The following is a 15,124-nucleotide window of genomic DNA, read 5'->3' on the forward strand; positions in this document are numbered from 1 at the left end:
CTGTGGGGCCTGACCAACCTTGCCTCCCCAGGTGCAAGAGGGCCGGGCCTGTCCCTCAGCTGCCCACTGTGCTGCTGCGATGGAATGGAGCCGGCGGGCCCAGGAGCAGGTAGGGGCTGACTGGGGGTGTGGCAGAGGGCAGGGTGGGTACCCTCTCACATTCTGGCACCCCATCTTTTTGCAGCTCCTGTGGGACTTGGAGCTGCTGATTGGGGCAGGGCTGGGCCTCTTCTGGCCTCCCCGGGCCCAGTTCTGCGGTCTGAGGGACCAGGCCCAGTGTGCGTGGAGCCAGCGCAGCGAGTCCCGTGGTAGGGTGGGTGGGACTCGGCGCAGCTGATGAGTGGGGTGAGCAGGGCTTGGCTGAGGCGGGGGGTCACTGTGACATTGGGGCAATCGTAGTGGTGAGGGGAGTGGGAGGAGTGTGGGCTTTGGATCCGGTTCAGATCTCTGTTCTGACACGGTGTGGACCGCAGCCTCTATCCTCTCAGCTACACGACGAGGAAGATCTTTCTCAGAGGGCCGCTGGGAGGACCGGTAGCTCACCCGTGAAGAGGGTGCAGCGCGGTGCCTGGAGCACAGGGCCTGCTCGTCTGTGCCGGCTGTTACCATCCCTCAGCTAACATCCATCTCGGTCCATCCACGGCGTGGGGAAGCCTTTAGACATGACTGCAGCGTGGGAGGAGAGCAGGCTGGCGAGGCCCAGAGAGGCACACTGAGCAGCCCCTCCCTCTGGGAAGAAGGGCGCTGTGGTGACAGAAGGATGGCTGTCTCCACTCTGGGCAGGCTGGCAGCCGGCTCTGGGCCAACGCCTCTAGGAGGGTGTGTCACATGACCTGTCCAGACGACCTGCCGCCAGGACTGCAGGCTCATCTGAGGGCTCCCTGAGCAGGAGGGACCCTTTCCAAGCTCCTTCACCTGGAGGGGCAGCGGAGGGCCTCATCCAAGGGCATGGACGCCGGGAGGAGGCATCTCGGGGCGTTTTATTTATTTTTTTTTTTAAATATATTTTATTGGTTTTTCACAGAGAGGAAGGGAGAGGGATAGAGAATTAGAAACATCGATGAGAGAGAAACATCGATCAGCTGCCTCCTGCACACTCCCCACTGGGGATGTGCCCGCAACCAAGGTACATGCCCTTGACCGGAATCGAACCTGGGACCCTCCAGTCCGCAGGCCGACGCTCCATCCACTGAGCCACACCGGTCAGGGCTCGGGCGCATTGTAGAGGCTGCCTACCATCCGGTGTCCTGGGGAGTAGGCTGCCCCCAAATCCTTCCAGAGTTCCAGGCTGTGCTCCTCACACGAGGCTGGGGACACCCTGAGCCAGAACCATCAGTTCCTGGAGGGGTGAGCCTTGCTCCCAGGGAATCTGTACACTGTGTGCTGCCCCATGAAGAGACCGAACACTGGCCCTTTCCCTGGCCCCCTTCCACAGCCCTGCCCGGCACCGTCCTCACACACATGGTCCTCCGGGGGCTCTCACTCCGTTGCACCCATATGGTTGCCCACAGCCCCTGGAAAGAATCACCCCCAGGTCCAGCTCCCAGGATCCATGGTGGGCACAGGGGCTGGGGAGGTCGCCTGCATTGTGTCTGAAGGTTGGGGCGGGAAGGCTCAGCAGCTGCTGGGGGTGGGGAGACTGGCAGCAGGCTGCCCCTCCCCTTCCAGAGCCCAGATGCAAGAGGTGCCGCTGAGGCAGCGTTTGCACACCTACACGGGGCGGCTGCAGACCCAGACCTGGGGAAGCCAGAGTGCCGCAGACCCAAGGTGGGAGAGCCCTGGCGTGCCTCAGAGCCCACACCTGGTATGTTGACAGGAGGGGTCGGCATCCAGACAGCGGGCCCCTGGGCTGGGGTGGCCGGACTACACCGGGGGCGGGGGGGGGGGGGGGGGGGGCGGCAGTCCACTCCTCACTCATTCCTCATCTCATAGCTCTTAGCTGGGTGTCGGGGCATCCAAGAACGACAAGTAGGTGTTATTTTATGTGCCGATTCCCCTTGATTTGTAGCCGCTGTCTCAGGCACTGTGTCCGGGTGGATTCTGAAACTACATTGGAGCTCAGGGGAGAGAGGTGGGGAATGTCTGTCCATGGCTGCTCGGGGAGGAGGGAATGGAACAACCTGTCGATCACCCTTATGCCAAACACTGGGGATATGCCAAGTACAAGAAAGTCTTGCCCATCACTTGGTCCTTGTCTCTGAGGGGAGCAAAGCCTAGTGAGAGAGTGACCATGAACAGGGGATTAGAATCCAGTGAGATAGCTGCTGTGAGCCCTGGATCTGTTAATTTAAACAAAACAGACTCTCAAAGGATTTGTTAAATAATAAGCCCAGCAAAGCCATAAGCGTTTTAAATATGCTTTTATTGATTTTAGAGAGAGGAAGGGAGAGGGAGGGAGTGGGAGAGAGAGTGGGAGAGAGACAGAGAGAGAGACAGAGAGAGAGAGAAATATTGATCGGCTGCCTCCTGCACGCCCCCTACTGTAGATCGAGCCTGCAACCTAGGCATGTGCCCTGACTGGGATTCGAACTAGTGACCTCTCGGTACATGGAACAATGATCAACCAGCTAAACTAAACCAGCCAGGGCAGCTTTTAACCTTCATACGTGTGAGAGAGGAAGAAAGTGCCAATGACTATTTTCTAATTGGTAGAGAAATTTTTACAAGTATATTACAGAGGAAGCGGGCTGGAGGTTATTTTCACAGTTTATGCAATAATTTCTGAAGGCTTGGGAGTCTTAGCGGACCCCTTTGCTCAGAAACTCTTCAAAAGACAGATTTATTTTCACAGATTGAGAACATTCTCTTCCGGTTACTGTTATGAGTATCCCCACATCCGTATTGCATGAAGATGGGATGTTCTTGAGAAGGTTCTCACTGTAAGACCTTAGGAAATCAAGTTCTTTTAACTAGTTTTAAGGATGCTGAGCGACTTGCCTCCCTCCACAGCTGCAAGGGAGCAGCGACGTCTCATCTCCCTTTTTAGATTCCTTTTGTTAATTATGAAGACTTGCAGTTTTGAGGCTCGGCTCTGGCCTAAGATTTCAGTTCTTGAATTTTGTTTGATTTTGCTGACAGAAACCAAGAAAGAGCTAAAAAGGGTACATGCAGTGTTTTTTTTTATGGGCCTGGATGGGCCCATCAGGGCAAAGTAGGGGTGTCCTAGCGAGGCCTTCCTGCTCCAAGGCATCCCGTGGTGGCTGAAGAGGGTGTGCAGCTTCCAGTGAGATGGTCCGGCTTGGAGGGGGAGAGAAGGAAGATGGGTCGGCTGTAGGCAGGCAAACCTGACAAGCAGGCCCGTATTAGGCTGTGTAAATACAGGTGGAACAGCGAACTGTGACAGCTCTGAAGGTCCAACACCAGCCATCTGGGCACCCCCTCCCTCTATCGGCCGGAGATTCCCTAGGCTTCTTGTTCCAGTCCAGGTGGGATGTGTGTGAGGGGCTGGGACGTGTGCAGAGGGCTCCTACATCACTCTTTCTCTCTCAGGCTGCTTACAAGAGCTGGACCCCACCACCAGCAGTAGCTTTGGGGAACCAGGAAGCTCAGGATTCAAGGTGAAGGGGTCAAAGCGTCCTGGGCAAGGGCCCTCTCAGATTGGGGACAGCAGGGGTGGGTTCTGCCTTGGAAGAGGCTGCTGGGGTGAGGCGGGGCCACCTCCTATAGCTGCCACACCTTTTACACTACGTAACCTGGGGTTAGCAAACGCGGGGACCCGGCAAGGACCACGTGGAAGGGAGGCCACCAGAGCAGCCACTGGGGTCTCCAGGCCCCCCTGGGGGGAGTGGCTCTGGCACAGGGATTCCCTCACAGCCTGGGACCAAGTGCTCTCCCTTCCCAGAATCTGGTCCAGAGGAAGAGAGGGGCCAGAGCCCACGACCCAGGCCCCCTTCCACCATCATCGGGAAGCCTGCGTGGAGAAAGATGGCTCAGGAAGCGTCCAGGCTCCAGGCCCCAGGCCTGCCCTCCCAGTGCCTGCCGCAATCCCAGGATCCCCCGAGGGGCTGGGCTGGGGCTTGGACCAGGACAGAGCAGAACTTCAGAAACTGCTGGGGATTGAGATTCCTCAGGATCAGGGAAGGGAAGCTCCCCACGAGGAGCACAAGGAGTTCCTCAGAGTCAGAGAGAGAAGGCAAACCGGGGTCAGAGTGGGGAGGCCACTCAGGCTCCAAAACAAGAGATCTCTGTGGGTCTGGGGTGGGAGACCCCTCAGGGTGAGAACGAAGATGCTCTTCAAGATCAGAAAGGAAACAGGCCAGAGTGCCTGGGAAAGGAGGTCCCTCAGCGTCGGGAAGTGAAGAGCCTTCAGTCTGCTGGAGGCGGAGGCCCCATCTCAGCAGCCTGGGAGGTGGCTCAGGGCGAGGCGCCCGCACAGCCCCAGGAGGAAGAATTCCGAGGAATTCCGAGGGACGTCGGCAGGTCTCTGGAAGGACAGATGCCGCAGCCTGGGGGAAGGGAGAGCCCAGGCCCCCGGGGAAGGAGCACCAAGCTGACGCAGGACAAGACCAACAGCCAGATGCTAGAGTCCGCTGTGGCCGTGGGAGAGCCGGGGGGGGGTGGGGGGGGGCGGCCGGGAGGGGGCGCTGGCTCCCCTTCGGCCCCTGGCCTGGCCGCAGCCCCCGGGCCCAGGAGCGCCACACAGCCCTCCCGGGGTACCCAGGGCTAGTGCGCAATCGTCATGGGCTGCAGGATCCGGCAGGGGGGTCCCTGCCCAGCAGAACAACCAGTGGGCGAGGCGAGGTGCCCGGGCAACCTCGAGGGGCGGAGGAGCGCTGCTGCGGCCTCGAAGGCCGCGTGGCCCGGACCCCAGGGCAGGGAAAAGGCTTGGGCGGGCGTGAGCGCGGTGCAGCAGGAGACGGCCCTGCAGCGGCTGCTGGCGCTGCACAGAGCGGCCTGGCACCAGCTGCAGCAGGACCGTGAGCAGCAGCGGCTCTGGGTACATCCTGGACATAGAAGGCAGCCACCGCCGCTGACGGCTCCCCCCTACCCCCCCCCCCTCGCTCAGGTCCTGGAACGCCTCCGCATCGCCAGGAACCGCCCCCCGCTGGGGGTTCCCACCCAGTCCAGCTCAGCTCCCACCACAGGCAAGACCCTGGGGAGAAGACAGGGATAGGGGATGGGGGCCCACAGGGGTCCCTTCGACGTGCACTGGAGCTGACACCCACACAGCTAAGGGATGGTGATGGGGGTGGGGGTGATGACCTGGTGCAGCGCCCTGCTGGCTCCATTGAGCTGTGGGCTGGGATGCAAGGGCGCTCAGCGCTTGGCACCACACAGGACAAGGCGGGGCAGCGGCGTGCCCTGCGGGGGCAGCTGGAACAGGTGCACCAGAAGAGGACCCGGCGCCTGCGGGCCCACGGAGCCAGGTGAGGGGGGGGGGGCAGGGGAGAGGCTTGTGGGCAGGGGGGTGGCGGCCCCCCTTCCCTGGCATCTGGGATAACAGGCCACTCTCTCCCCAGGAACACCCAGAACTTGCAGCAGCTCCCCTGCTCCCTGGCGCTGAGGAGCCTGCACCCGGACAGTAGCGCTCAGCCCCTCTAACCACTGCTGAATCTTCAAAGGGACGATGAAGAGGTGGAGGTTAAGGAAAAACTAGAGGGCAACCTGCAGATCAGAGGTAGTTCAAAAAGGCCCAGAATGCAGCCTCAGAGCCTGGGAGAGCCAGACACACACACACCACCAGGTGGCGCATTTCTTCTTCCAACCCCTAAGCACACTGCCTGGCGCAGGTCAGAGGACCAGGTCTCGGGGGTCAAGCGGTGCGAAGGCCCCGTTCTTGCGGAAGAACGAGTCAATGCGGCACATCTTGGTGGAGGCCAGTTCTTTCTTCACTGTGGGGCCTGGGAAAAGATGTCAGAGGCCAGGAATGGGTTCCTGGAAAGGAACTCGCAGAACATGGCAGCTCTGCCTACCCAGCCTTAGGAATCTGACTTTATTGTATCCACTTTGTAAGCGTGAATAAATAAAAAGTGCTTCTGCCCTAGCCTGTTTGGCTCAGTGGATAAAGTGTCCGCCTATGGACTGAAGGATCCCAGGTTCAATACCAGTCAAAGGCACATGCCCGGGTTGCATGCTCGATGCCTGTGGGAGGTGTGCAGGAGGCAGCCAATCAATGATTCTCTCTCATCATTGATGTTTCTATCTCTCTCCCCCTCTCCCTTCCTCTCTGAAATAAAAAAAATATATAAATAAATAGTTCTTCTGAGGAATGGGGGCTATGGGGAAACGGAGTGGGCTGGTGCCCGGAGCAGCAGCGATGGCAGAATGCCATTCCGCTGTGTACTCTCACTGCCCCCAGCCTCAGGATCCTCCAGGAAAAGGGTGGCAGGACCCTGCCCTCTCACAAAGGGACGAAGCTAGACTTTTCTAGGACAGCTGGGGCTTTTTTCTTCCTCCTGCTTTAGTTGGAAACTGCTCCCTTTACTTCCCTTTTAGGGCCCTGGGGAAAGAGGGGAGACTTTTTAGGCAAACTGTAAGCAGTGTGTATCCCCAACCAACCGTCCCGTTCCACACAGGCACCGGAGCAGCTGGAGACACTTAACTGAGTGGTTCATTTGAAACTCATGACCGCAGAGAGCAAAGGGACACAGCATCACCCAGCAATCCTGCACCACCCCCTGGCATGTTCCCTTCCCACACCTTCACTCTTCATCTCAAACCACCTCACTACCTCCCCTCCTCTCCCCCCACTGATGACCCTGACTCAGGCTCCGAGAAAAAGTGGACTCAGTGGAGAGAGACACCAACACCATCTCCCTCCCCCCCCTCTGTGCCTCCTGCCTCTCCTCCTGTCAGACCCCAGAATCTGGAGTTCCCTGGGCGAGCTCACCCAATCTCAGGGTTCTAAAGAGCACCTATTTCCTGATGACCCCAAATTCGCATCTTCAGCTCTCACCTCGCTCCAGAGGACAGCTCCCACACACAGCCTCACCGACCTCAGCGCATGGCCAGTGCGGACTGTCTTCACACCCTCCAGTCCTGCTCCTCTCCTAGTCTTCCCTGTCACAGCGGCTTCAGCCACACACCTGTGTCATCAGTGCATTCTTCTCTCTCATTGAGTCCATCAGGAAATTTCATGTATTCTTCCTCCAAAACTGAATATATTTCAGTTCTGCTAATTGCCCTGGCCCAAGCTATCATCATCTCTTGCCAGGCAAGCTCAAAGTAGCTGCCTAACTCATCTGCCAATCTGCGCTTTCCCCTGGAAAAGCCATTACATACAGTTAAGAGTGATTTTTAAATGAATCAGTGCACTTACCTACCTAAAACCCTCCACTGACTTCCCCTCACACTTGGAATAAATCCCAAACTCCTCCTCTTTGTCATTTAGGTGCCCAGTCAGGCATTTTCTCACAATCCCATCTAAAGCAGCACACACCCCATCCCTTCCTAATCCCACCCAGGACCATCTCCTGCTCCTTTTCTTGCTCTCACGGATGCCCCAGAAAGGAGTGTCCAGGTGCCTAGTGCCCAGCACACGGCCTGGCTCCGGACAGGTGCCTGTGTTTGTGAGGTAATTTCCAGAAGGTTGGGGCTCACCCAGCTGCCAGCCATATGTGAAGTTGGTGGTGATGGGGAAGAGGTAGCGCTTCTCTGGCACGTCCAGTTTTCGGGTGTTGAGATAGCAGTAGCGGCCCTGGGAGTCGTGGGAGATACCTTCATACAGCAGGGCCCGGATGGCAGGCAGTACCGGGTACATTTCTGATTGCTTAGGAGCCTCCACGGCAGGGCTGGGGACCCTGGAAGGGACTGCTTTGGGGGCAGGTGGGGGTGAGAGTGGGGTTTTGGGGTACAGGGTGGGCAGTTTGAGAGGTAGACGGGTTGCAGCCATAGCCTTCTGCTTGGCCTTCACCATCGACCCATACTTGAGGTGCCATTCACATCGCAACTTCTGCTCCCTCAGATGTTCCTCCTTCCAGAAGTTCTGCCGCACAGAATCTATGTTGAGCTCCCGCGACATGGTGGCAAGAGGACAGGTACCAGGGTGAGTGCAGCTGAGGGGAGAGCACAGCGAACAGAGTCCTTTTGACAGCAGGTGGCTGCCCAGGGGCAGTCACCAGGCAACCAAGCCTCACCTCACACAGGGCCAGGGTTCTACTTGCCGTGCCCTCAGCAGACCTCACATGCCTTGCTCCCTGGGGCAGCCTCGGGCCAGGCCCACTGGCTAAGAGCCTTGATCCCCAAACCTTTTGCAGGACCCAGGGCCGGGCTAGCATCACAGGCTTCCAGTTTCCTGTGCTTTCTGCTTCCATCCCTTGGGTCAGGTCTCCCCAGCCAATACAGACTACAGTTGGGGAGCCAGGGGTCTGGGCTCGTCTCCTCCCATCCTCCCTGCCAGAGCTGGTCGTCTTTGATTCAGAGGACCAGTCCTTGAGTTATGGCCGCCTGGCACAGTCTTCCTCATCCAACTTCTCTCTGCCTTATCTCTGGCAGAACCTTTTCCAGCCCTGCCCATCTAATCCCTCCAACAGCATCATCCCACGTGTATCCTTTCTGACATCCAGACTTGGTTTGGAGAGAAGAACATTACTTTAATTTAACATCAACAATGACACTCTGTAACAGCACAGGGGAGAGGTAATGGAGAGAAGACAATCAGGTTTCCTGTTCCCTAACCAGCCTTAACTTTACTGACAGAGCCCCAACAACGTGGAAGCACCTCATCTAGCCTCTCAATGGAGTGGGAAGGGGCAGGGTATTGGAAGTTAGAGGCTCAAAACTTAGAGAGGGGCTGATGGCAAGCCTGGGAGAGGTTGCAGGGGTGTGGGGAGTCCCTTAGCGCAGGTCTTCGGCCGTGAACATGCCCCTGGCCCTGCGCAGGATGGAGTCCTTGGCGGCATCATAGGGGTGCTCCTTGGATGGAATCTCAAGAACGGCCGGAATGGAGCGCTGGTGGGCGTCAAGCGCATGCCGCACCATCTCTGCGATGTACTGGTTGATGAGGATGATGCCGATGTCATCCCGGTTTAGAAACTGCCTGTTGGGAGAGATGAGAAGGGCGTCCAGGGCAGCCCACTCCGAGCTGGGGGCTAGGCTGCAAGGGGGCATGGGTTCCTTCCAGAGAGCACAGAAGACAGGGTAAAGGTTGCCACACTAAACTCTCCATCCTCTCCAGAATCAATTTCATTCAGAAACGGAGGGTCAAGGAGTCTGGGCTGGCTTCTACCTCCCCTGCTTAGAAGGCTCCCAAGTGCACTGGCCATGCAGACCCGGTGCAGTGTATTCCATATGCCGCCTTTGTGTAAGACAGTTCAGCCGGGATAATAGACATGTCTGTCCCTTTGCGCTTGCATAAAGAAAAAGTGGGAAGAAGCTCAGTGGGTATGCACAGGGGTGGAGGAAAGAGGTAATGAGGTAGAAAAGGACAGGGATGAGAATGAGATTTCTTAATGTGTATACCTTTTAAGTATCAATTTGCAAACCTCATGGACAATTAACTTTAAAAAAACACACAAATTAAACTTTTATAAAGGGGGTTGATAAGACCACTCAAGGCCTCAAGGTCTATGCTGATGAGGGCGGGGATGGATCATTGGGGAAGTTTGGCATGAGCCAAGAACACAACATAGAAAGAGGAAAATGAGTAATGAAGGAATCACACTTTCCACACAGAGGGAACCTGACACTGGGACCTTCCTTTCTTGTGATCACCCACCTATTCATTCATTTATTTCTCCATTAAAGCTTTTTACTTGTATTATAAAGTTGTACACCTGAAATTTTTATGATGTTATTAATCAATGTTAACCCAATAAATTTAACATTGATAATTAAAAAAAAACTATTTACACCAAGTGGTGTGGCTCAGTGGATTGAGTGTTGTTCCATGTGCCAAAAGGTCACACATGTTCCCAGCTGGGCACATGCCTGGATTGCAGGCTTGATCTCCAGTAGGGTGTGCAGGAGGCAGCCAATGGACGTTTCTCTTTCATGGATGATTCTCTCTCTCCAACTCTCTTCCTGTCTCTCTAAAGCAATAAAAATATTTAAAATAAAAATAAAATAGCCTGGCTGGCGTGGCTCAGTGGTTGAACGTCACTGATTCCCAGTCTGGGCACATGCCCAGGGTTGCAGGCTTGGTCCCCAGTGGGGGCGGGTGCAGGAGGCAGCTGATCGATGATTCTCTCTCATCATTGATGTTTCTATGTCTCTCTCCCTCTCCCTCTCTGATATTAATAAATGTGTGTGTGTGTGTGTGTGTGTGTAAAATAAAGAAAATTTAAAAACTACTGACTAAGTACCTACTATGTGCCACACCCTAGGGTAAGTTAGACTTGATCTCTGAGGTCCCTTTTGGTTGAAAAAATGTCAAGTTCTTGAGGTAAATTTGTCCTCTCAGGACAACTTGGGTCACTTTACCAGCTGAGAGATTAGCCCCCCAGGTCGGGGCCTGTCATACCCCAGGCAACAGGAACTAGTCTCAACTGGCAGCTCAGGACTGGGGTGTTTAGGGCAAAACAGTGAGAGTGCTTTGCTCCTGGGACTTGGGAACCAAGACAGGGGCCAGAGAAGGGGTGAAGGAAAGAACAGGGGACTCCTCAGTTCTAGTCCCCAGGACACTGCCTGAATTTAGGGACACACCTGCAGAGGGGAGGTCACAGTACTTGATATCCTGCCCACTGCTCTCAAGACAATGGGAAATTCCAAGACAGACTGGGGAGGACTGCACAACCAGACTGTGGACCTGGCTTAAGAGGCAGAAAGGTGCCCTGGCTGGTTTGGCTCAGTGGATAGAGCGTCGGCCTGCGGACTGGAGGGTCCCAGGTCCGATTCCGGTCAAGGGCATGTACCTTGGTTGCGTGCACATCCCCAGTAGGGGGTGTGCAGGAGGCAGCTGATCGATGTTTCTCTTTCATTGAAGTTTCTAACTCTCTATCTCTCTCCCTTCCTCTCTGTGAAAAAAGCTTTGGGCTGGGTTCAAATGTCTGTCTACTCTGTCTCTTCCAAATCATGTATGTGACTTTCGCATGTGCCTTGTCATCTCTGAGCCTCCGTTTTCTCGCCCGTAAGTGGGAATGATACCCTCGACCTTGCAGGGAGATGAAAATACCAGAAAGCCGAGCCCAAGGCTGCCTGGGTGTTCACCGGGGGTGTGGTTCCTTTAGGGGTCAGCTCGCCAAAGAGTCGAGTGCTTGCAATGCCCAGAGCCTGCTCTTCGGGTGAACCCACAAAGCCTGCAGCGGGGCCGGGCCCGGCGCCCGGGGAAGCACCACCTTGGCGGGGTAGGTGGGACCGAGGGGCGGCGTCCGTCACGAGCTCTGTTTCCCTCCTTTGCTGACACACGGTCATGTGAGGTGGCAACTTGTGAACCCGACACAGCCCCCCCCCCCCAAAAAAAAAGGGAATTTGGGGAGCGGAGGCCTCCACTCCGGAAGGGTCGGCGGACCGATCTTGTTGACCCTCGAGGCCTAAACTTGGGCCAGGGTCTGGAAGCCCCGCGCCGCCGGGCCCCCGGCCGCCCCCGCCCTCTCCCCGGGCAGCAGAGGTTCCCTTTCAGGCCTCGCTGGCTACCGTACCGGAAAGTGTCTTCGATCTCATTGACGGTGGTATCCTTCTCCACCACCAGGAAATTAGGGTGGCGGTTCTTGTTCAGCTCCCCTATGCCGCCCAGCAGGAAGCCAGTCACCGTGTCCTCATCTCCGATCACCGCAATCAGCTTCCCCCTGCCGGCCATCCTAGCAGGCAGACAGTTCCCCGCGAAAGCCTGACGTCCCGACCCCCCGCCTCCACAGCGCGCCGCCCTCTCCGTCGCACCCTGTAGGCATGCGCAGTTCCACCACCCCGCCTCCCGGGACATGCGCATCTACAGCAAACGGCCGGAAGTCTCACGGCTGCGCCACAGAGGGGCTCGAATCCCGAGACTACGATTCCCAGAAGTCCGCGCGGCATCAGGGATTGGCCAAGGACGTTCGATTGTTCGTTCGGCAAAAGTGTGGAGCCTGTTGCTTTTAAGACGCCGAGAGATCTCCAAAGAAGCAGTTCCTGTTCTCGAAGGCAAGGTCTGGGTCTCCATCGTGTATATAGGGCACATAGTTAACAATGAGTACAGATTGTTTCATTAATAAAAGGGTGAACAAGTTAATGATGTTACTGTCTAGTGAGGTGCAGTCTAGTGAACAGGCAATTGCAAAGCAGTGTGTTAATTGCTAACATGTGAGAAGTACCTGGAAATATCAGAGGTGACTAACCCATGGGGGTGGGGGGTGGGGGAGGCGCTCAAAAGGTTGCCATTGGGATGAAGGGGATAGAAATTATTACAAGAGGTTGTTCTAGGAAAGAGGAACAGCTTGTGCAAAGGCTTAGTGCCTCCAATAAAAGATAAAAAACCTGGACAAGCCCTAGCCGGATTGGCTCAGTGGATAGAGCTTCGGCCTGCGGACTCAAGGGTCCTGGGTTCAATTTTGGTCAAGGGCACATGCCCAGGTTGCGGGCTCGGTCCCCAGTATGGGGCGTACAGTAGGCAGCCAATCAATGATACCCTCTCATCATTGATGTTTCTATCCCTCTCTTCCTCTCCCTTCCTCTCTGAAATCAATAAAAATATATTTTAAAAAAAGAGCCAAAACCGGTTTGGCTCAGTGGATAGAGCGTCGGCCTGCGGACTGAAAGGTCCCGGGTTCGTTTCCGGTCAAGGGCATGTACATTGGTTGCGGGCACATCCCCGGTAGCGGTGTGCAGGAGGCAGCTGGTCAATGTTTCTCTCTCATCGATGTTTCTAGCTTTCTATCCCTCTCCTTTCTCTCTGTAAAAAAATCAATAAAATATATATTTTTTTAAAAAAGAATCTGGACAAAGTTATCCTGAAACCTCAGAAGGATTTCAAGTGAGAAAATGATATTACCAGATTTATGTTTTAGAGATAGCCTTTGTGACGGTGCTGTGTGGAGACAAGATTGAAGGAGCAGAAACCATTGTGGTAAGAGCTGATGGTGGACAGAACTCAGGTAGTGATCATAGGGAATGAGGAGAAGCAGATGGATTTGAGATATTTCAAGTTAGAATGGACAAAACTGGGTTTTGGATTGGATGTGTTTGGGGAGTGAGAAACCCAGGGGATTCCCAGGCTTCTGGCCTGCGCAGCTAGGTGGATAGGAATAATATTCCCGAGTGAACTTTGTGAGATGAACATGCTGGAGAGGTCCTCTCGTTCCTCCTCCTTTTTTTTTTTTTTTTTTTGTAATTCTCACCTGGGGATATGTTTTTTATTGATTTTTAGAGAGAAGAAGGGGGACACAGAGAGAAGCACTGATGTGAGAGAAAAACTTCAAGTGGTTGCCTTCTAAATGCACCCTAACCAGGAATCGAACCCACAACTTTTTGGTGTACGGGACGATGCTCCAACCAACTGAGCCACCCGGCCAGGTCTTTCTTCCACTCTTTTAACAAACAGGCACCCTAGTGTCTGGCATGGAGCCTGGCATGGTGTTTGGAAGTTTAGAGCACTTAACATCCAGATGGTCTGGTCTACTGGTTATTTGTGTAAGAGGCTCGGGATTTGGGCACACCTGGTTTGAGTCTCTGCCCTGCTATCTGGAGGTATGATTTTGGATTCATAACCACCATTCTCAGGGCCTTGGTTTCTTCAGATAACAGTATGCCCACCTCATAGGCTGTTAGGATTGAGATGGAGCCCTTAAGTGCTCAGCACCCAGGGCCATACTGTGGCTCAGAGAAAGCAGCTGGGCTGGATGTCTGCAAACCCATCAGTATGCAAGAGGAGGACAGCAACTCATGCAGGAAAACTCTCACATCGGGGGGGGGGGGGTGAGGCAGAGGGAGAGCAAAGGGTGAGACGCGGAGTGTGTGGAAACATCTGACTCAGTGCCTGGCACAGAACTGGCCCTCAATGGCCAGGAGTGTGTGGATCCTTAAGAGAACAGATCCCACCTCAGTGGGTCTATCACATAAAGTATGGAGCTGGGCTGGTCACATTCATCTCACACTCCTTCATTCAACTGGCATTTATCAAATGTGGCCACGAAGAGGCTGAGGACACAAGATTGATAAAATATGATTTCTGTCTTCAAGGAGCTCCCTCAGGATTGAGAGGAGAGGGGGAAATGTCCCAGGCAGGGGGGCAGACACACAAAAAGAGGTCAGAGTGAATGAGGGAGGGTGAAGGAAAAGAAGAAACTTGAAGAGGAGCAAGGAGGCAGGCTACTGAGTGGCAAGGTGAGGAGGGGGCTTTGGAGTTGACCCACCAGCATGTGCTGAAATGTCCAGGAATGGGTCTAAGAATTGGGGAATCTATTGAGTGAAATGCTTCTTTGCCCCCTGGCTACTCAGTTGCTTGTTCATTTATTCATTTATCACATCTGTCTGTGTCAGACCTGCTAGGGTCAGGGAGCTCAGTGTGGTGGGGAAGGTGGATACGTGGTAACAGATCAGACAGTAATGCAGCTAGAGACATGTCCCAGGGAGTATGGGAACTGGGAGCTGGTCCAGAAAAGCTCCCTGTTGGATAGGAAAATGAGGAGGGTGGAGAGGCAAGGGTGTTTCCTGGCAGAGGCCCAAACTACAGCACGGGGCCTGGGGAACCAGAGGCTGTGAAGAGGGGTTGAAGCTGTAGGGTGTGGTGGGGAATGAGCACAAGGCCTGACTCAGGGGGCTTCTGGAAAGAATGGGTAGGGAAGCTGGACCTGAACCTGGAGGCCTTGTTAGGAAGAATAGGCATTAGCTTGGAGCAAGAGGGAGTCACAGAAGGGCCCTGAATTGGAGAGGGGCATAATCCCTTTAATGTGACCACCTCTGGCTGCAATGTGGAGAGCTGGTTGGAGGCAGCTGGTAGGGGCCAGGGAGGCTGATGCATCAGGGAGACTACCAAAGAGGCTGGTGGGTCAGGGAGAGGCTGTGGGTCAGGTAGAGGCTGTGGGTCAGGGAGGCCAGGGAGAGGCTGGTGGGTCAGGGGAGCTAAGTTAGACTTTTTCTCCAATGATTGTGCTTCTTTTCCAAGTCCTTAACACCAGGGCCCAGAGGCTGGTTCAGGGGGGAGGACCGGGCTGGAGTAAAGGTTCTGGGCTTTGCATATGGTTCTGCCTGCCTGCTGGATGAGGAGCATTCCTGCTTGAGTCAGTGCTCATGTTTTAAGGTCCTAATTTGGAGATCATCCTGGAGATCAGGGTGA

At 55.1% G+C, this 15,124-nt stretch overlaps 2 protein-coding genes across 2 annotated transcripts; both read right to left on the reverse strand.

The window, feature by feature from the left end:
- Positions 1-5,692: 5,692 nt before the first annotated feature.
- On the reverse strand, positions 5,693-8,024 carry ATP6V1FNB (ATP6V1F neighbor). Its single transcript, XM_008154058.3, has 2 exons — positions 7,540-8,024; positions 5,693-5,840 (listed from the first exon to the last, which is right to left on the reverse strand). Exons 1-2 carry the CDS (start codon positions 7,958-7,960, stop codon positions 5,731-5,733), a joined length of 531 nt encoding a protein of 176 aa, XP_008152280.1. The 5' UTR covers positions 7,961-8,024; the 3' UTR covers positions 5,693-5,730.
- A 486-nt stretch (positions 8,025-8,510) lies between these two features.
- ATP6V1F (ATPase H+ transporting V1 subunit F) lies at positions 8,511-11,769 on the reverse strand. The gene is made up of 2 exons (XM_008154034.3): positions 11,517-11,769; positions 8,511-8,977 (listed from the first exon to the last, which is right to left on the reverse strand). Exons 1-2 carry the CDS (start codon positions 11,672-11,674, stop codon positions 8,776-8,778), a joined length of 360 nt encoding a protein of 119 aa, XP_008152256.1. The 5' UTR covers positions 11,675-11,769; the 3' UTR covers positions 8,511-8,775.
- Positions 11,770-15,124: the final 3,355 nt, after the last annotated feature.

The sequence above is a fragment of the Eptesicus fuscus genome, chromosome 14 (assembly GCF_027574615.1).
Source record: "Eptesicus fuscus isolate TK198812 chromosome 14, DD_ASM_mEF_20220401, whole genome shotgun sequence".
Classification (NCBI taxonomy): domain Eukaryota; kingdom Metazoa; phylum Chordata; class Mammalia; order Chiroptera; family Vespertilionidae; genus Eptesicus; species Eptesicus fuscus.